Source organism: Lontra canadensis, unplaced genomic scaffold (genome assembly GCF_010015895.1).
Source record: "Lontra canadensis isolate GAN:19392208 unplaced genomic scaffold, GSC_riverotter_1.0 scaffold1, whole genome shotgun sequence".
Classification (NCBI taxonomy): Eukaryota; Metazoa; Chordata; class Mammalia; order Carnivora; family Mustelidae; genus Lontra; species Lontra canadensis.
In genome coordinates this window covers 49,722,893-49,742,524 of record NW_022630995.1, presented here as the reverse complement: position 1 = coordinate 49,742,524, position 19,632 = coordinate 49,722,893, and the positions used below count along the sequence as shown (strand labels likewise).

Sequence of the window (19,632 nt, the reverse complement as noted above, 5' to 3'; positions counted from 1 at the left end):
GTATTCATTGTTGTGCAATGTCATATATATACATTAGATCAAGATCGCTGATGTCTGCTGTCCTTATTCTCTGTTTTTTCAGTTCTGAAAAAGTTTTTGGTATCAAGGTTATTCTAATCACATAAAATGAATTGAGTAATTTTTTCTTATTTTCTGGAATAATTTCGGCAAGAGTAGAGGTTTGTTGTTTTTTTTTTTTTTTTTTTTTTTTTTTTTTGTTAGCTTGTTTTGCTTTTTAGATGTTTGATAGAACTTAGATTTATCAAAATCTCCCATCATGGAAGTGGATTTTTCTATTTAGTTTTTCAGTTTCTTAATTTTTGCTTCACATGTTTGAAAACCAGATTCCTGGGTACATACATGTTTAAAATAGTGCTGTTGTGTAGTGTCCACCTTATCTCCAGGAATGCTCAGTTTCCCACTGAAGTCCTTTGCTTTTTGATGGTGGGGTAAGAGGGCAGGGATATCTTTTTCCGTATTTTGGCTTTCAGATTTTTCTATATTAAAAAAAAAAATCTGATCTGGTAATCTTTGTCTTTTATCTGAGGAATAGAGTGCATTGACTTTATTGTTATAAGTGGTAATTTATATCTTGCCATAGCATCTTATTTTATGCTTTTATTTTTCTTACAGTGCCTATGCTTATTTTTTCTGATTTTCTTACCCTTCTTTTAGTTCATTTATTTAGTTTCCCCCCTCTAGCCTGCCAGTTAAGAGATTAGGCTCTGGGGCGCCTGGGTGGCTCAGTGGATTAAGCCTCTGCCTTTGGCTCAGGTCATGATCTCAGGGTCCTGGGATCAAGTCCAACATCTGGCTCTCTGGTTGGCAGGGAGCCTGCTTCCTCCTCTCTCTCTCTGCCTGCCTCTAACAACTTGTGATCTCTCTCTGTCAAATAAATAAATAAAATCTTAAAAAAAAAAAAAAGAGAGAGAGATTAGGCTCTGGAATTCTGGGTTAGAATCTCAGCTCTGGTACCTGCTAATCTGAGCAAGTTACTTACCTTCTTCACTCAGTTTCCTTATCTGAAAATGGGGGTGATAACGGCTGTTGTTTCATAATATTTTTGTGAAGGGTTAATATATATAAAATGTGTAGAACTGAGCCTGATACAAAACTTTGGCTAAAGATGCCCTGGACTCTTTTTTTTTTTTTAAAGATTTTATTTATTTATTTGAGAGAGAGAGAGAAAGAGCATGAGAACGGGGAGGGGCAGAGGGACAAGCGGACTTCCTGCCAAGCAGGGAGCCTGATGTGGGACTCGATTCCGGGACTCCAGGATCATGACCTGAGCCTAAGGCAATCGCTTAACCAACTGAGTCACCCAGGTGCCCTGGACTCTTCTTTAAAACAATGAATTCCACTTTGGACCTGAGGACACTTTAACTCTGATTTCTCCCTTCCGTGCTTATATGTTGTTTTTGTCTAGTATTTTAGTTTTATTTATTCTTAATTCTCACAAAATAGACATTACATTATCCTTTTATATGTTAAGAGCTTGTTTAGATTATCCATATATTTATTAATGTCTTTATTTACCATCCTCTCTCATAGTGTTTCATTTAATATTATTTCTTAAATTAAGTTTCATGCTAATTCAAGTTTATATACTAACACCTTTTAAAGAACCAAAATGAGACTGTTTCAGAAACCATCAATCCCTGGTCCCCTTCCATGTTCCTCTCCCTAGAGGAACCCCTTTAACTGTTTTAGTTCATCCTTTTGGCATTGACTATGTATTTTAAGCATGTTTATATTACTAGTTCTTGATTTTAGTCCTGTTACAGGCATAATCTATTGACTTCTCACTGTGAAAAGTGAGGATTTATCCATTTATCCACTTTTTCTCCCTTTACCTTCCTCCTTTCACTGACCCCATGCGCGATTCCAATACCATAAAAAGTGGGGAGTTACTGCTAACTTGGTAAAGAGTTTCAGTTTTGCAAGATGAAAAGAGTTCGGGAGATGGATGTGGTGACAGTCTCACAACATGAATGTATTTGATGTTACTGAGCTGTACACTTGGAAGTAGTTAAGTTGGTTATGTTGTGTGTATTTTACAACAATTAACAACTACTCTTGTCAGAGCACATACTGCAATGTTTACAGATTGAATGAAGGAGCTTGGGTAGATACAAATGAAACAAGATTGGCATCATGTTGAAAACTGCTAAAGCTGAGCCATGTATATACAGCTTTGCTGTATTATTCTGTCTACTTTTGTGCATTCTGTCAATTCCATAATAATTTTTTAAACTTTAAAATTTATTTGAGAGAGAGCGAGAGAGAGAGAGAACGCCCGAACATGGTGGGGAGGAGTGGAGGGGGGAGGGAGAGACAGATTGTCTAGCAGACTCCCCACTGAGCACAAAGTGCCTGCAGTGCTCTTATCATGACCCTGAGATCATGACCTGAGCCGAAATCAAGAGTTGGTTGCTTAACCATCCTAGCCACTCAGGCGCCCTCCCCATAATAAATTTTTATAATTACAAAAAAATCGTACTAGGGGCCCCTGAGTGGCTCAGTTGGCTAAGCTTCTCTTTGGCTCAGGTCATGATCCCAGGGTCCTGGGATCAAGCCCTGCCTTGGGCCCCCTGCTTCGTGGAGAGCCTGTGTCTCTCTCCCTTTGTCCCCCGACCCCTGCCACTCATGCTCTCTCACTCACACTCTTTCTATCTCAAATAAATAAATACATCTTAAAAAAATACTATATATTCTATTAGTTTAATCTTCTTGAAGAACTATTTCCTACAGCCTGTGATGTGCTTGCGTGGACTGGTTAGTCCCTACTTTTGCTGCACAGTTGTATCCTTGGAGGTCTTCTTCTACCATTAGCTGGAGATTTCTCTTTCTTGATTTTTTCTCTGCTGAATTCCTGTTTCCTGGATCCTAGATTTTTATCTTTCTTGGTCTACCTAATTGTTCTGGTGAAACTTACTCTCCTGTAATGTCCAGTGAGACCAGATTTTTTCTCTCAGTATCCAATGAGAGCTCATATGTCTGATACATTTTTTTTTTCATTCTCACAATTAATGGCTGGAGGGCTAGATTGTTGTTGCAGACATCGAGGAGTCATTTCCCCCTTCCACCTAACTTTGTGTCAAGCTGGTTGCTTTGTTGTCTCTTTCTCAGGTAGGGTTTGTTTCTTGTTTATTCTTGTACAGGGTGTAGAGTCCTTGCGTTGCCAGCCTGATGTAAGCATGTTCATGGAGGCTTCCCATCCTTGGTAAGCTTTAGACTTCAGCTCCTTTCTGCTTTGTCCCATAAAGCAATTAAAATGGCAGCTCACATCATCTGGGCTTGGCAGATGCTCTCAAGACAGAAGCCAGCATCACTACTCATTTGTGCCTCTGAATCACCTCTCTCACTTTGTTTTTGAGTTACCTACCATCCCACCAGATAGGACACATTTAAAAATGTAGTTTCTATATTTCATCCAGCAATTGTAGTTGTTTGAAGGATAGCTTAGGGTATGTCTTCCATCTGGAAATGCTAGTCTTACTCCTCATAAAGGACAATCATATTTTCAGAATATGGACATAATTGCATTTAGAGAATATCCCTAATGAACAAGTGAATTATTGATTTCACCAAATTTACATTAAAATACTAGTAAGTACCAGCCACTATATGTTTTGTTATCAAAATTCCAATTATAACGGTTGATTTTAATTTAAATTTTAGTTTCTTTTGGAAATGGTGTTGCTTAGACTTGCTTTGTCTAGCTGGTATACATGTAGAATGAAGTGCTCCACATAAGTATATCTTCCTAAAATAATATACATATCTTCCTGATAACTGACATACACCTTTTAAAATTGTCATTGCTTGTTTTAGGCACATTTAATGGAGCATTTTCCAAAAGGTATCATAAATGTGTTATGTACATCTTAGGCTTCATAAATTGAGTAGCATGGGCACTAGCATCACTCATTATTACTAAAAGTAGCATAGTTCATTGAATGGACTTGAACTTCAATGTCACATAGATCTGGAAATATACCTTCACTTCCCTACTTACTAGCAGTGTGGTCTTAGACAAGTCACTTATCAGTGATTTGGGAAGCCAGCTTGTACTGTTCACCAGTACCTATTGTTAAGCTTTCAGTAATTTTGTGGCCTGATTCTATTTTTAAAAAATGATTTTATTTATTTATCTATTTATTTATTTAGAGCATGCATGGTTGGGGGGACGGGCAGAGGGTGAGGGAGACAGAGAATCTCAAGCAGACTCTGCACTAAGTGAGGAACTGACCCGGGTTCAATGTTATGACCCTGACCTGAGCCAAAATCAAGAGTTCGACGTTTAACCTACTGAATCACCCAGTGCCCCTTGTGAGCTGATTCCTAAACATATCCATTACTAAAAATTAAGTGATAGAAACTTATAAGGATATAATTTATATTAAAATGAAAGGTAATTAAGGCTCAAAATCATTACTTCTTCATTATTTTGCTAAATTTTATTATTCCCTATGCTCTTACATATAACCAAAAGTCATTGAGGTTATTCTTTTGTCTGTATACTATATAATGTTGTGTTACTGCTCATCTTTTCCCCACTCTGCCTTTAGTACCATCCTATTGGTTGCTTGAAATTGACCATGGTGGAAGTATTTACACTGGAGAAATTGGCAACTGCTGCAAATCAGTATTTGATTCCTTGTTTTGTTGTTAGGACCTAAGAAAGTGATAGAGAAAATGTTAATAATGCAGGGTAAAATTAAAAGTGTCTCATGTCTATAGTGTCACATGGTGAGTAGGACAAACATTTGAGGAAATATTCTAGTTCAGTGAAGGTGTAGCTCATGTCACTGATGAACAAGTGAAATCCTGGTACATTGTTAAGTTTTTCTTTTATTTTGTCCATTAATTTAAGCAAAAATACTGGTTAACATTCACATGAGAACTGTTAGATTGCAACCATAGTTTGGTTACCAATATAAGGATTTGACAAAAATCTAAAATAGCATTCTCTGAGAATTTACAGTAAAGAATATTGCATATTATTTGGAAATTGTATACTATACAACTGTTATGTCAATAAAATTCCTAATAAACATATATATACATTTATTTATTTATTTATTTTTATTTGTTTAAGTAAGCTCTATGCCCAATGTGGGGCTTGAACTCATGACATCAAGACTTGTATACTTTACCAACTGAGCCAGTCCAGTGCCCCCACATTTCTAAACATATAGCCAGTTATCAATATTTTCTAGAACACCATTGCTTAAAATCTCTGAGGTTAAGATTCTTCATCTATTAAATAAATTATCTGGGTTCTTTCCATAGTTTGGCTATTGTAGACATTGCTGCTATAAACATTCGGGTGCACGTGCCCCTTCGGATCACTACGTTTGTATCTTTAGGGTAAATACCTAGTAGTGCAATTGCTGGGTCATAAGGTAGCTCTATTTTCAACATTTTGAGGAACCTCCATGCTGTTTTCCAGAGTGGTTGCACCAGCTTGCATTCCCACCAACAGTGTAGGAGGGTTCCCCTTTCTCCTCATCCTCGCCAGCATCTGTCATTTCCTGACTTGTTAATTTTAGCCATTCTGACTGGTGTGAGGTGATATCTCATTGTGGTTTTGATTTGTATTTCCCTGATGCCGAGTGATATGGAGCACTTTTTCATGTGTCTGTTGGCCATCTGGATGTCTTCTTTGCAGAAATGTCTGTTCATGTCTTCTGACCATTTCTTGAGAACCTAGATTTCCATCAACAGATGAATGGCTCAAGAAGATGTGGTATATATACACAATGGAATACTATGCAGCCATCAAAAGAAATGAAATCTTGCCATTTGCGATGATGTGGATGGAACTAGAGGGTATCATGCTTAGCGAAATAAGTCAATTGGAGAAAGACAACTACCATATGATCTCCCTAATATGAGGGAATGGAGATGCAACATGGGGGGTTAAGGGGGTAGGAGAAGATTTAATGAAACAAGATGGGATTGGGAGGGAGACAAACCATAAGTGACTCTTAATCTCACAAAACAAACTGAGGGTTGCTGGGGGGGGGGGGGTGGGAGGGGGGGGTGGGGTTATAGACATTGGGGAGGGTATGTGCTATGGTGAGTGCTGTGAAGTGTGTAAACCTGACAATTCACAGATCTGTACCCCTGGGGATAAAAATATATTATATGTTTATAAAAAATAAAAACTAAAAAATTAAAAATAAATAAATAAATAAGTAAATATAAAAATAAAAATATAAATTACCAAAAAAAAATAAATTATCTGATACTATGAGCTCCATACTTGACTAAAATTCTATTTTAATATTCATACCTTTTTCATTCTAAGATTGAATATCAGTATTCTTTTTCCCCCATCCTTCTAAATCCCATATACAGACATAAACTGAGAGCCATTGGGATGTATAAAACCTTTTGTCTCTAAATTATGACTCCAGAGTACAATCATTTTTTAATGTTCATGATTTCTTTGTATGGATACTTAATATCCTACCCTGATTTCAACTGTCATTTTTGCTTTTGTTGGAGCTCCTCCTTTTACCTGTCTCTCCTGTCTTCCCATGATCCCCTCCTATAATTTATAGCCTATGCTGTCCTCTTGTTGTTCTAAAAACTAGTACCTAATTCAGTTTAAATTGTGTAAAATACGAGTAAGTAGATGCTAAATGAGGACCTAAAAGACCTTCTTGTAATTGTTTTAGTTTACTCTATCTGTGACCTTCTTTCTTATATAAAAATCATTATGAAATATTGTAGGCACATAAAAAGGGCTGTGACTATCCCCAAATACCCCTAGCCCCTTTTAAGGAATAAAACATAAGAGATGCAGTGAAACTCCTTTCTTGTTCTATTACCCTTTTTTTCTCCCTGAAGGTAACCACTAGCCTGAATGGATCATTTTCAGGCATGTTGTATTTTTATCTCATATGTACACGTTCAGAATATACATGGATTATTTTACATATTTAAAATATACAAAACATGTATATATTCTTTAACAATTGGTAGACTTTATATTTTAGAATAATTTTAGGTTTACAGAAAAATTGAGCAGGACCTATTAAGAGTTTCCAAATACCCAATTCCCCAGTTTCCACTACAAGTAACAGCTCGCATTACTGTGAGACAATTATTACAATTGATGAATGAATATCAATATAAAACTATTAAATGAAGTTCATAGTTTATAAGTTTATAGGTTTTGATAATATATCTACCATTACAATATCATGTAGAACATTTTTACTGCCCTAAAAATCTAAATTCCACCCCTTTGTCCCTGGATACATTCTTTTGAATCTCAAGTGTTTTTTTTTTTTTGTTTGTTTGTTTGTTTTTTTGATTGTATAGCTTTATTGTTTGGAGGTTAAGTCCATTTGGAGGCTTATAACAAAATACCCATAAACTGGATGGCTTATAAACAACAAATATTTATTTCTCACAATTCTGAAGGCTGCAAGTCTGAGATGAGAGCACTGGCATGGCTGGTTGAGGGCCCTCTTGTGCATCACAAACGTCTTCATTTTCACATGGCCCAAGGGACTGGGGGACTCTGGGGGGGTCTTTTATAAGGGCAGTAATTCATTCCTGGGGGCTTTACCCTCATGACTTAACACCTGCCAAAGACCCCACTTCCTCATACCATCACATTGGCATTAAGATTTCAACATAAATTTGGGGGGACACTGTAGCAGAGGTTTACTGATGCTTTGATTCATTCCCTTTAACTGTTGATTTGTGTTTCGTCTGTATGCTTCTACCTCAAATTATCTGTTCTACTATTGGTAGAATGTGAGTTGTTTCCAAGAGTTTGTTATTATAGATGTTTCTGTCTCGATGATCTCCTATAATCTCTTTGTGAAACTACATGAGCATTTCTCCAGGGTGTGTACCTAGAAGTGAAATGAGGAAGTCACAAGATTTTTAAAATTACTCCTTTTACCATAAAATGGATTCTAACTACATTTTAAACAAGATCTCTATGTGTACAGATATTCCAACTGTAATGTAACTTTTACTCTCTGTTCTTCTAATGTGCAACACTCTCTCTTTCTTGTGGGTGTATTTGGATCCTAACTTCTCTTTTTTTTCTATTTTATCCCCACTCCCACCTCCCAGCAATTCACCTTGATGACCCAATTTTTCCTTGAGGTGTTTGTCTAAAAGTCACTTCTCTAAGAGACCTCCAACTCTAGCCCACATCTGGATAAATGCCCCTTCTTGGTTTTCTGACAAGTCTTTTACCTTGGCTGTTTTACAGTTAACCATAGCTAAGTTCTCCAAAGATAGGAAGCACAGCAGAGTGTGCCCTGTTAACTCCTGTGCTCAGCATAGATCCTGACACGTAACATTTGTGGAATTAATGGAGGCATGAATGAATGAAGGTAGGATACTAATATGTTAACAGTAGCAGAGACTAGTACCCTCCCCACAATAATTGACTGGACCATTGCAGGCTTCGTTGTTAGCAGGTGAATAGAGTTCAAGTGTAGAGGGCCAAAGACAAGGTCCTGAGACTCTGTCAGGCACAATAAGGACAAGGCTTGTCGGTCATGGCCAGGAGGAGGTATCTGCAACTCAGACATTCGTAAGCTGGGGCCTGCCTCTGTTTACCAGCTGGGAAATCTTCAGAAAATGAACCATGAAAGCCTGCTATGCGGCAGCACTATGAAATAATTTTTCATTTGCCATCAGTCAGCTTCAGGGATCAAGGACAGCTAAACACATAATTCACTCATGCGTGCTATTTTAAAGGCATATTTTAAAGTTATAAATATGGTACATTGAGTTAATGAGGTATGTTCTTTTGGCGACAAATATTTACATTCCACATATGCCTCTTGATGTCAAGAGTGTAACTGTTTCATTTTCTTCTTTTTTCTCAGGAGGCTGGGATGCAGATGGAAAAGGCCCTAGTGTCTGGGACACATTCACCCATCAGGGAGGAGAGAGAGTTTTCAAGAACCAGACTGGCGATGTAGCTTGTGGCAGCTACACTCTGTGGGAGGAAGATTTGAAATGTATCAAACAGCTTGGATTGACTCATTACCGCTTCTCTCTTTCCTGGTCACGTCTGTTACCTGATGGGACGACAGGTTTCATCAACCAGAAAGGCAAGTGTTTCTTAAAAATAGAAGGTTGCAGCTTTAATTCAAGGTTACTGCTGCAGTCTGGCATAATTAATCCAGTATGCTATTCTGCAGTGGAGCTTTGAAATTGCAAGTTTTTAGGTTGATTACAGGATAAATTTTTTGAAATGGGTTTGCATTAGCTTTTTTAATAATATTCTGTTTTTCCTGAATTGGAGATATGTGTTGGAAGGGGACAATAGATGGGCAGGAAAGGGGTGGGAATAGAGTTTTACTTATGGAAGATATTATTGAGTGTTAGCCTGAAGCTGAGTTTCCAAAAGTTATGTATTAAACTATTTTCAGTTGTGTTATGCTGTGAAAAGTGATGAAAAGTCCTATAGAACTTGAGAAGATTTCAATTGGAGCTGAATTAGTAGAGCGAATTAACTAGGGCAGAGATTAGCACCAAGGCATCTGGAATCTGCTTAATTTGGGATGAAAGGCCAGCTGTATCACTTACTAGCTGGAGAAGCATCTCTTGGGCATTTTTTCATGCCTCAGTTTCTCCACAAGTAGAAAAGAATATACTCAAATAGTTCCTAGTTCGAGAGCTATTGGAAAATTAAATGAAATAATCTTTGCAAAGTGCTTTACGCAGTAGTTGGTATATCATAAAGGCATTCAAAAAGTGTTAGCTATTACTCGTATTAAGTTTTGTAATTAAAAAGACTACTGTCCTATTTGAATGCCTGTTATTTATGAGGCATTTTATATACATTTTCTCTAATCCCCACAACCAGTGAGGGAGGTATAATTAGTCACATTTTACAGTGGTGCATGTCCAAATCCAGATATTTTGTAAATGGTGGATCTAGAATGTAAACATAGGGTCTGGCTAGTTCCTTCCATACACCAGAGCTGGCAAACTATGACCCAAGGGCCAAATCTGACTGTTATTTTTGTAAATAAAGTTTTATTGCAGCGCAGTCATACCCATTCATTACATTTAGTCTGTGGTTGCTTTTCCACTACCATGGCAGAATTGAGTTGTTGGGGCAGAGACCAGAGAACCTGCAGAGCCTAAAATACTCATTACCTGGTACTTTGTGAGAAAAGTTCTATGACCCCTGTACTACAACATAAAGGTTTCTTAATAAAGAACTTCTATAGCTACTTTGTCCTGGAAAATATTTCACACTCCTCCTACGGTTGGGACTTGGTAAGGCAAATGATGTGACTGAGATGCAAAATTTAAGGAGACGTTGACTCTCAGGGTCTTGGAAATGCAAGACGGACACTTGCAGAATCCTGAGGGAGGGTACCTGCTTGCTCACCCTACTTTCAGGGGTGGTGACTTCACTGATCCTCAGGGATTCCATTTGAGTAAATTATCTGATTTCCTACATAGTAAGAACAACCAGTGATAACAACTGCTTAGGTGAGCTTGTGTCCTTGCAATTCTCATTTTCTGTGAGGTGGGGTAAGCTGGACATTGTGGAATGCAGTTGCAACTTATATGTCCCCCAGATGGGGACAACACAAGATTAGCAGCTCCATTGCTTGTTTCTAAAGGCATTAGCTCCCCTGACTAACTGCTGCTGGTTGAATGTCTACTTTCTTGATATATTACTGACCAGTTGTTTTTTTTTTCCTGACTTTGAACAGAAGTTCATTTGTTGTTTAGTGTAAAAGTGAATTAATAATTTCCCACCTTCCTCATCCATAATCTATACCTTCTCTTTTCTCCAGTGCCATCACACCTCCAAGGACTAAAAACTAAGAGTAATCTTTGAATCTCCTCTTTTCTTTGTTTCCTACATCTAATTGGTTGCTAACTATGATCCGTTCTACTTATGTCTCTTTCACTTCTCCCTCAGGCCATTTTCTCTGCCTCTGCCCTGCTTTAGAGTTTTATCATTCTCATCAAGGACTTTTTGATATACCCTTGCTGGGTCTACCTATTTTCACTCATTCTCTGTCCATTAATTCCTTGTACAAAATGTCACCCCAGCAATTTGTCTAAAGCTTTGCCTCAGTTTTGTTGGCTTGCATCATCTCCTGTTAAAAACAAAGCAAGATTAAAAAAAAAATTTTTATGATCTATTTATTTGAAAAGGGAGGGACGAGGGAGAGGGAGAGAGAAAAAATTATCCCAAGCAGACTCCCTGCTGAGCATAGAGCCTGAAGTGGGGCTTGATTTCACGACCCCAAGATCATGACCTGAGCCAAAACCAAGAGTTGGTCACTCAACTGACTGAGCCACCCAAGCACCCCTATAAAAAATTTATTTAGTCATCCCAAGACTCAATATATAGTGTACACTCCTTCATATATCATTCCAGGTTTTATTTGACTTAGTCTTAATTCATCTCTGAAGCATTACAGGCTGAAATTCCCCCATGCAATTCCTCCATTTAATTCCCTAAACACATAACCCACTACATACTAAACATACTATGCAATTTCCCACCTCTGTAAGACTTTTCTTAAGCTCTTTCTTCTGCCTGGAATGGCCTTTCCTTAGCTGTATTCACTGAATATCTACCCTCCTGATTCTAGGAGTGTGGAGTTTTCACTGAGTTTCCATTTGGATGGTACACAATGAAAAAGTTTGAAAAAACAACACAAAACAACCACCCCCTTGCCAACTTGTAATATAGGTTCATAACTTCTTATCTGAAATTCTAAAGTCCAAAAAGCTTTGAATACTGAATCCTTTTTAGCAAGTTTAGGTCCAAAATTAATTTGGCAACAAAAGCTAACCTCAATTGATTGGACAGGTTTTTTTAATTGAAGAACAATTGACATACAATATTGTATTAATTTCAGGTATAGAACATAGTGATTTGCTTTTTATATTTATTACTTAATGACCACCACAATAAGTCTGGTTACCATACTAATTAGGTACTGTAATCATACAAAGTTGTTACTATATTATCAATACTGTTCTCTAAACTGCACATCACATCCCCACGACTTATTTATTTTATAACTGGAAGACTGTACCTCTTAATTCCCTCCACCTGTTTTGCTCATCCTCTCTCCTCCATTCTCTCTAGCAACCAGCAGTTTGTTCTCTGTATCTACGAGACAGTTTCCATTTTGTTTTGTTTGTTTGTTTTTTAGATTCCACTTGTAAGTGAAGTCATATGGAAATTGTCTTTGACTTATTTCATTTAGTATTAATATGCTTTAGGTCCACCCATGATGTTGCAAATGGCAAGATTTGATTCCTTCTTGTGGCTGAGTAATATTCCGCCACACACACACACATGCGTGTGCACACACACACACACACACACACACCCCCCATATCTTCTTTATCCCTTCATCCATCAATAGATATTTAGGTTGCTTTCATATCTTGGCTGTTGTTAATAATGTAGCAATGAACTCAGTGGTTTATACGTCTTTTCAAATTAGTGTTTTTGTTTTCATCAGGTAAATATCTAGAAGTGGAATTGTTGGATTATATAGTAGTTCTATTTTTATTTTTTTGAGGAATATCCATAATGTTTTCCTTAGTGGCTATACCAGTTTGTATTCCCACTAACATTGTGTGAGGGTTCCCATCCTCACTAACACTTGTTATTTCTTGATAATAGCCATTCTGACAGGTGTGAGGTGATATCTCATTGTGGTTTTGATTTGCATCTCCCTGATGGTTAGTGACATTGAGCATTTTTTTCATGTGCCTGTTGGCCATCTGTATGTCTTTTTTTTTAAAAGTGTCCATTCAGGTTCCTTGACTATTTTTTAATCAGGCTGTGTTTTGATATTGAACTTTATCGGCTCTTTAGATTATGTTTTGATATTAAGCCTTATGGATTCTTTATATATTTTGGATGTTAAGCCCTTGTGAAAATTTTTTTATAATCTCAGGTGATTTCAGTGGTAAAGAATATTTACATATTTTACTGCAGAAATATTAAGGGAGGTTGACCCAGACCCACTGGGAGTGTTAACTGAATATATGGTATTTGCTTTGTATTTCCTCTCTAAAAACTCAAAAATTCTGAACACATCTGCCCCCAAGATTTTCAGACAGGGAATTACTATACCACTATGTCAATATATCAAGCTATTTAAAATGAACCTGAGATCACTATAGCACACTGTAGATCAGCAACCTAGGAGCAGAGCAGTAGAAAAGCTGAAGGGTGGTGGTGGGGAGATACTGGGGCCACATGAACAATGTGGGAAGATCACTCATGCACATGTGGGGATCATGTGCCCCAGCACTGAGCTTTTCATGTTTGGTCCCAGCTTTTGTAAAGTCATAGCTGATTATAGCTTTTGTAAAGTCATAGCTGATTACAGACTTTTCCATGAACGAGAGGGCACTGGAGGTGCTTCCAGGAGGCAGAATTTCAATAAGCAGTTGCTCATTCTTGTGCAATGATCTGTTGAAGCAACTGGAACTGTTTTAACTCAGAAAGGCCATCATTTGTTTTTTCTGTCTAAACATTTTCTCAAAGAGCATGTGAAGAATTGGAAAACCCTTGTCACAATCCTTTACAAGGTACCCCCATTTTGTGTGTGTGTGTGTGTGTTCAACACTCTATTTTAAAAGCTTGATTAGAAGTTGTTTGGAAACTTGTAAAATCCTGTATTCCCAAACTGGAAGAATACTTTACAAAGTGGAATTGTTACACAGCCTTTCTCTTTCAAATGTCAAGTTTTCAAGGTTTAACAAGAAGAGATTGAGCTGGCAACTGAAATCACTTTTTTCTGTAGTTCTCAACTGTTCAACTGAATTTTCCTATCTGCCACAAATGCAAGTTTCAGATGATTAATAGGGAACCCAAGTATTGGAAATAAAAAAAAAAAGGAAAGTTTATGCAGAATTTCTTATTCACTTTAGTATTTAAAATATGAGCCCAGTTAGCAGGAATGGTAAAGTAAATAACTAAAGAAACATTTATTAACCTCCTACTCCATATGGGGCAGTATATTAGGCTGAATAATAGCTCCCCAAAGATGTTCCTCCTAATTCTTAAAACTGTGAACAAATTTTCTTACATGGTAAAAGAGACTTTATAGCTATTACACTAAAAAATCTTGAGAGGGGGAGATTAACCTGGATTATCTGGATGGTCCCCTTATAATTACAGGAGCCCTACAAGAGGGAGGCAAGATGATTGGAGTCAGAGAGAAGATAGAGGAACTGAAACAGAGGTCCAAAATGAGAGAAGATGTGACACTATTAGCTTTGAAGATAAAGGAAAGGGGAGATGAGCTAAGGAATGCAGGCAGCCTCTGGAAGCTGCAAGATGCAAAGCAATGGGTTCTCTTCGAGAGCCTCCAGAAGGAAGTTAGCCATGCTGCCATGTTGATTTTAGTTCAATGAGTATCATTTTGGATATCTGATGCCCAGAACTATAAGATAATAAACTTATTTAGGTTTAGGCCGTTAAGTTTGTGGTAATTTGTTACAGCAACAATAGGAGGCTAATACAGGCATTGTGCTAAAAGAATGTAGGGCAATTAAAGAAATTAACTGGTGGTATGAGTCTAGAGGGGAGTGACCTTGTTATCATGTATGATACATGATAGGCACTTGACCAAAGTCAATTCTACGTGAAGACATTTATAGTTTGATTAGTGAGATTCCAGTTCAGTTATTTTCTGTACTGAAACATCGTCTTTGCAAGGCCTAGTCATGTCCTCTTCTAAGGGAATTTCTCATTTCTTTGTTCTACATAAACCTGCTCTGCTCCTGGCCATAGCTGACCAAACAAGAGAAAGACCTCTTTCCTTGTGATATATTATTGTTAACCTCATGGAAAAAGAGAATCTTGCCCAATTGTCTTCACCTCTCAGGCATGTTTGGAATTCAGGAATTGAGAGTCTAGAGTTGGTTGGTTTGGAAACAGGACTCTAAGGTAGCTTATTGGCAGATGGGATGGCCATTTTGAGACCACAGCAAATTGGGTGCTAAGAAAATAGGTTCTGGGAGAAGGAGAGGAATGGAGTAGATGTGTTGAGTGAAATTGAAAGGATGAGACTAGTCTTTCTTGAAAGGCAAAGACTTTCTCAGTCCCAATCCCCAATTCCCTTGAGTTTTAGTTGTAATATTCCGTTGAGTATCTGATAGCTGTCTATCATTTCAAATAATGCCTGTATATCCCACACCATCCACCCACTTGCCCTTCATGCTACCTTTATATTTGAGTTAATCTGAGTGGGTTACTTTTCTCTATACCTAAAAGAGCTTTAACTCAAATTGCTTTATAATTCTAAAGATCAAACAAGAAGAAATAGGCTTAATTAAATCAGAGAAAGTGGTAGTAACTATGGAAGAAGGCAATTGAAGTTTTAATATTTAAAGTAATCAGTTATGTCCTAAATATCCAGAAGCAAAACAGAGTTCAAATATTCTGTCAGTTTCAAGATCCCTAGATTTGTAACAAATGATCATTTAAAAACATACATTTGTTCAGAGAATTAGTTACCACTGAATTGTGCTGATAAAGCTAAAGAACTCTTTCATGATTTGTTCTCATTTGATACTTAAAACACTCATGAGGTGGCAGATTAGGCATAGACAGGCCTTTCTCTTTCAAATGTCAAGTTTTTTGTCCATGATTCCATGATTCTTTGGTGGAACTGTTTGACTCTGGAACTCTGCTCTTAAAAACCCAACTTCACTTCTTCATGGCAGAATTGCATTAGAGGACCAAACCAGAATTGCTCTGTACAAACCAGAAGTACTCGATTTGGGGATGTTAAATATTAATTATGCAATGCTTTGTTGCTCTGCCAAGCTGATGAGTGAGAAAAAAGTCTTATTTAAAAATTTTTAAATCTTCAATTCAACTAAAGATTATCATGTTGTTGGAATTACATTGATTGCCATCATTAATGATTGTGCCATATCTAATGATGTTTACAAGAGATAAATCACTGATTCCTCTAAAACTTTTTTTTAAAAAAAGGATCTGATATTCTGATTCAGCTCCAAAATAAGTGATTGTGAAGACTAGTAAAACAGAGTCACCATGTTTCTGATTCTGAAACATTCATGGGAAGTTGAATGTCATGGTAGGACAGGTTCAGGCTTTGTAGTGAGATAGAGTGGGTTATTGGGCTTAAATGCTGGGAGTGCCACATGACATTATCATTTAAGTCTGGTATTCACTCTCTCTGAATCTCGGTTTTCTTAGATGCTTAGCGAGGATAAAAATGCCCACTTCTTGGGCTTAGGGCTAGGATTAAACAAAATGTGTGGCATTTGGTACATATAGTAGGAATGCAATAAATGGAAGCTGATATTATTTTTATATTCAGAACCAATGGAAGGAATTGGCTATGAAAACTCCAGAATGATTCCATCATACCATTTTTGGGTATTACATTTTACAAGTGAGGACATGTGGGCTTGCCAAGGCTCAGAGATGGGATGGTGGAATGTTCTTTCATTGCAAGAGATAAGAAAAGCTTTATAAATGTTGGTGAATGTATTAGTTTTCTGTTGCTGTTGCAACAAATTATCATAAGCTTAGCTGCTTAAAAAAGCACAGAATTTACACCTGAAAATAATATAACCTTTTATATCGATTATATCTCAATAAAACCTCACAAATTTATTACCTTAGAGATATGGATATCAGAAGTCTGAGATGGGTCTCTCTAGGCTAAAACTAAGATGCCTCCAGTGTCGCATTTGTTTCCAAAGGATCTAGAGGACAGTCTTTCTTGGCTCATTCAGATTGCTGGAAGAATTCAGTTTCTTACGGTTATAGAACTGAAGTCCTCATTTCCTTGATGGTTATCAACTGAGGGCCATTTTCAATTTCTAGAAGCCATCAGATTCCTTGGCAGGTGGCCGCCTCCTTCCACCCTCACAGCTGGCAATAGTGGGTTGAGTCCTTCTTATGCTGCTACTTCTCCTACCTCTTCTTCTATGTTGCATATTTTTGATCCACTCCTCTGCTCTACTGTTTCACTTCTAAGGACTTGGGTAGTTACACTGGGCCAATTTGAACCATCTAGAGGCATCTTCCCGTCTCAAGATCCTTAAACTTAATTACATCTGGAAATCCTTTTTGCTATGTAAAGTAATATATTCGCAGGTTGAATGGATTAGGGCATGGATATCTTCTTGGGGCTGGGATATTCTGTCTATCAAGTGAAAATGGCATACAAATGGTTCTTCCAAGAATGGAGTTGTTATGTATGATTCACATTATGTTCTGGTTTGCAAAACAAGTGAGCTGTTGTTAAAAATATCCACTCTTCCAGATAGGTAGACAACACATGACCTTGCATAATTTGGCTTCTGCTTACCCTACTTCTCTCTCACCATTCTTATGCTTTCTCTGCTCAGCTATACATTCTCATTATGCTTAACTTAGAGTTCCCAGACATAGCCATACTTGGCTAAATTACAATAGACAAGCAAAACAATGGCCAGTCCATATGATAATGAGACTCTGATCTACAAAAGAAACCCAGGGAGCCAAACCACAACCGCTATAGCAATGGTCCACAATAGTCAGAATTTGATCAAAATCTGCCAACTTTTCTGTTTTTTTTGTTCTTTGTTTTTTTGTTTTTGTTTTTGTTATTGTTGGTTTGTTTCCCTGCTCCCTGCTTCCAACTTAAGACCAACCAGAGATAGCCAAATAAGCCACCCAAATCAATCTCTTGGGATGCCCCACTTCTAATTAGCCCACCTACAGCCTCCCTGTGCCAACAACTTCCAATCAGAAGGTAACTGAAGCCTTCTCCTTCCCTTCTTTTCCACTACTATAAAAATTTCCCTCTTCTCTGACAGCCTTCGAATATCTGTCAAAAGCAAGTGATGATGACTGACTCCCTTGCTACAGCAAGCTCTGAATAGACTGCTCACATTTAGGTCGTCTTTGTTTATCTTCAGACCTCCTTTACTCTTTCACATATTTGTTTTCCTTTTTTCTCTTCTTGGATCACCTGTTCTTCCTTGCCTTATATGAGTAATTCATATTCAGCATTTGACTGTTAGCTTAGATGCCACTGATGACAACAATAACAATAATTACTAAAATGATAGCTAACCTGTACTGAGCCCTTACCTTATGCCAAGAGCTGTTCTAACCATGTTCAATTTATCAACTCTTAAAATTCTTGCAATAAATTATTGAAGTAGTGTTCTATTATTGTCCACATTTTATTTTGTCCGTATTATTTTACAGACAGGGAACGATAATTCAGAGAGATAAAGTAACTTGCCTAAGATCACAGAAATAGGTGAACAAATTGGGGTAGAATTTATGTAGCCTGTTGCTGTAGTTTGCTTTTGAAATCATAATGCTATACTGTTTTCCAAATAGATTTTCATAAATTCTCAGTTTGTAGTGGGTACTCCTTATCATATGCTTGAATGGAATTCTGTACTTTATCTTCACCAATGATACTGTATTATAATTGTTTATGAATTTATCTGTAATCCCTACTAAAATAGAAGCTCCCTTAGACCAAGGATAGTATTTATCCTAGATATGTCTGGAAGTCCAGCATATAGTAGCTTCTCCATACATGTGCATTTGAGGGATGAATAAATTAATAATTGAATGAAACAAATAAAAAAATCTGTATTATTATTTAATTGGAGAACACTAAGTTTAAAAAAAGAAAGAGCAAAGGACCCTACTTCTGGACAAACTTTGAAAGCAACACAATTCTACATATGAATTTATAATTATTATCCAGGAAACAACCACAAACTAAGATAGCTTCTCTCTCCTGAGCTTAGGTTTCTTCTATAATCTTAGACATAAAATCACATGAAGCACTAATACTGGTCTCTCCCCAGTAAGTCTCTTCCTATTAGGAGTCATTATTAGGTTGGACCCAACATTTTCTTGGCATTGGTTTCTGAGGCAGAGTATCTCTAAGTTAATAACATTCTTCTGAACTCTGCCTCAATCCTAAAAATTCTCCCACACACTTGCAGTGCTGGAGAATTAGCTGAAAGCAAGGGGTGGCTATTCATTCTCACAGGACTATGTCAGGATCCTAGAGCAAAGTCCCCTATGTTCCTTAACATGTCAAGCCTCTGGCCAACTGCCTTTGTAACCCATGTTCTGGGAGCTCTTATTCATGCTTAATAGGTCTCCTTTTCAGATTTATAAGACTGATATATCTGGAGAAGCACTGAGGCAGCCATCAATTCGTTTACTTAATATTTGCTACCACTGAGAACCATTCATTCATTCAATGAATATTATTGAGTATCTACTGAATTCCTGGTATTGTTCCAGGATTTGAGGAACCAGAAGTGAATTAGATAAGACCCCAGCTATTATGAAGCTTGAATTTTAGTGGGGTTAAGAGACAAATCAAACATACAAACAAATAAAATAATTTCAGTAAGTGTGGCCATAACACAAAGTTATGTGGTAGCAACTTGCCCAGAACATCTGTGCTCCATGTCTTCCATAATACCCCCAACTTCCCAATCAGCCATTCTTCCTCGGAATTTTTAATGGTTCCTCCAAAACTTTAGTTGATGATATGTAGGAACTAACAAACCTTATTTGGGGTAAAAGTTATTTAGGAAATTATTCCTGATTCTTTCCTGATCTTT

At 37.2% G+C, this 19,632-nt stretch overlaps 1 protein-coding gene across 1 annotated transcript in view; it reads left to right on the top strand.

The window, feature by feature from the left end:
- Positions 1–19,632, top strand: part of LOC116865713 (cytosolic beta-glucosidase-like) — a 114,133-nt gene that overhangs the window by 31,279 nt on the left and 63,222 nt on the right. The window contains 1 exon segment of the mRNA XM_032854097.1: positions 8,874–9,101. Within this exon segment, the coding sequence (XP_032709988.1) occupies positions 8,874–9,101 (228 nt within the window).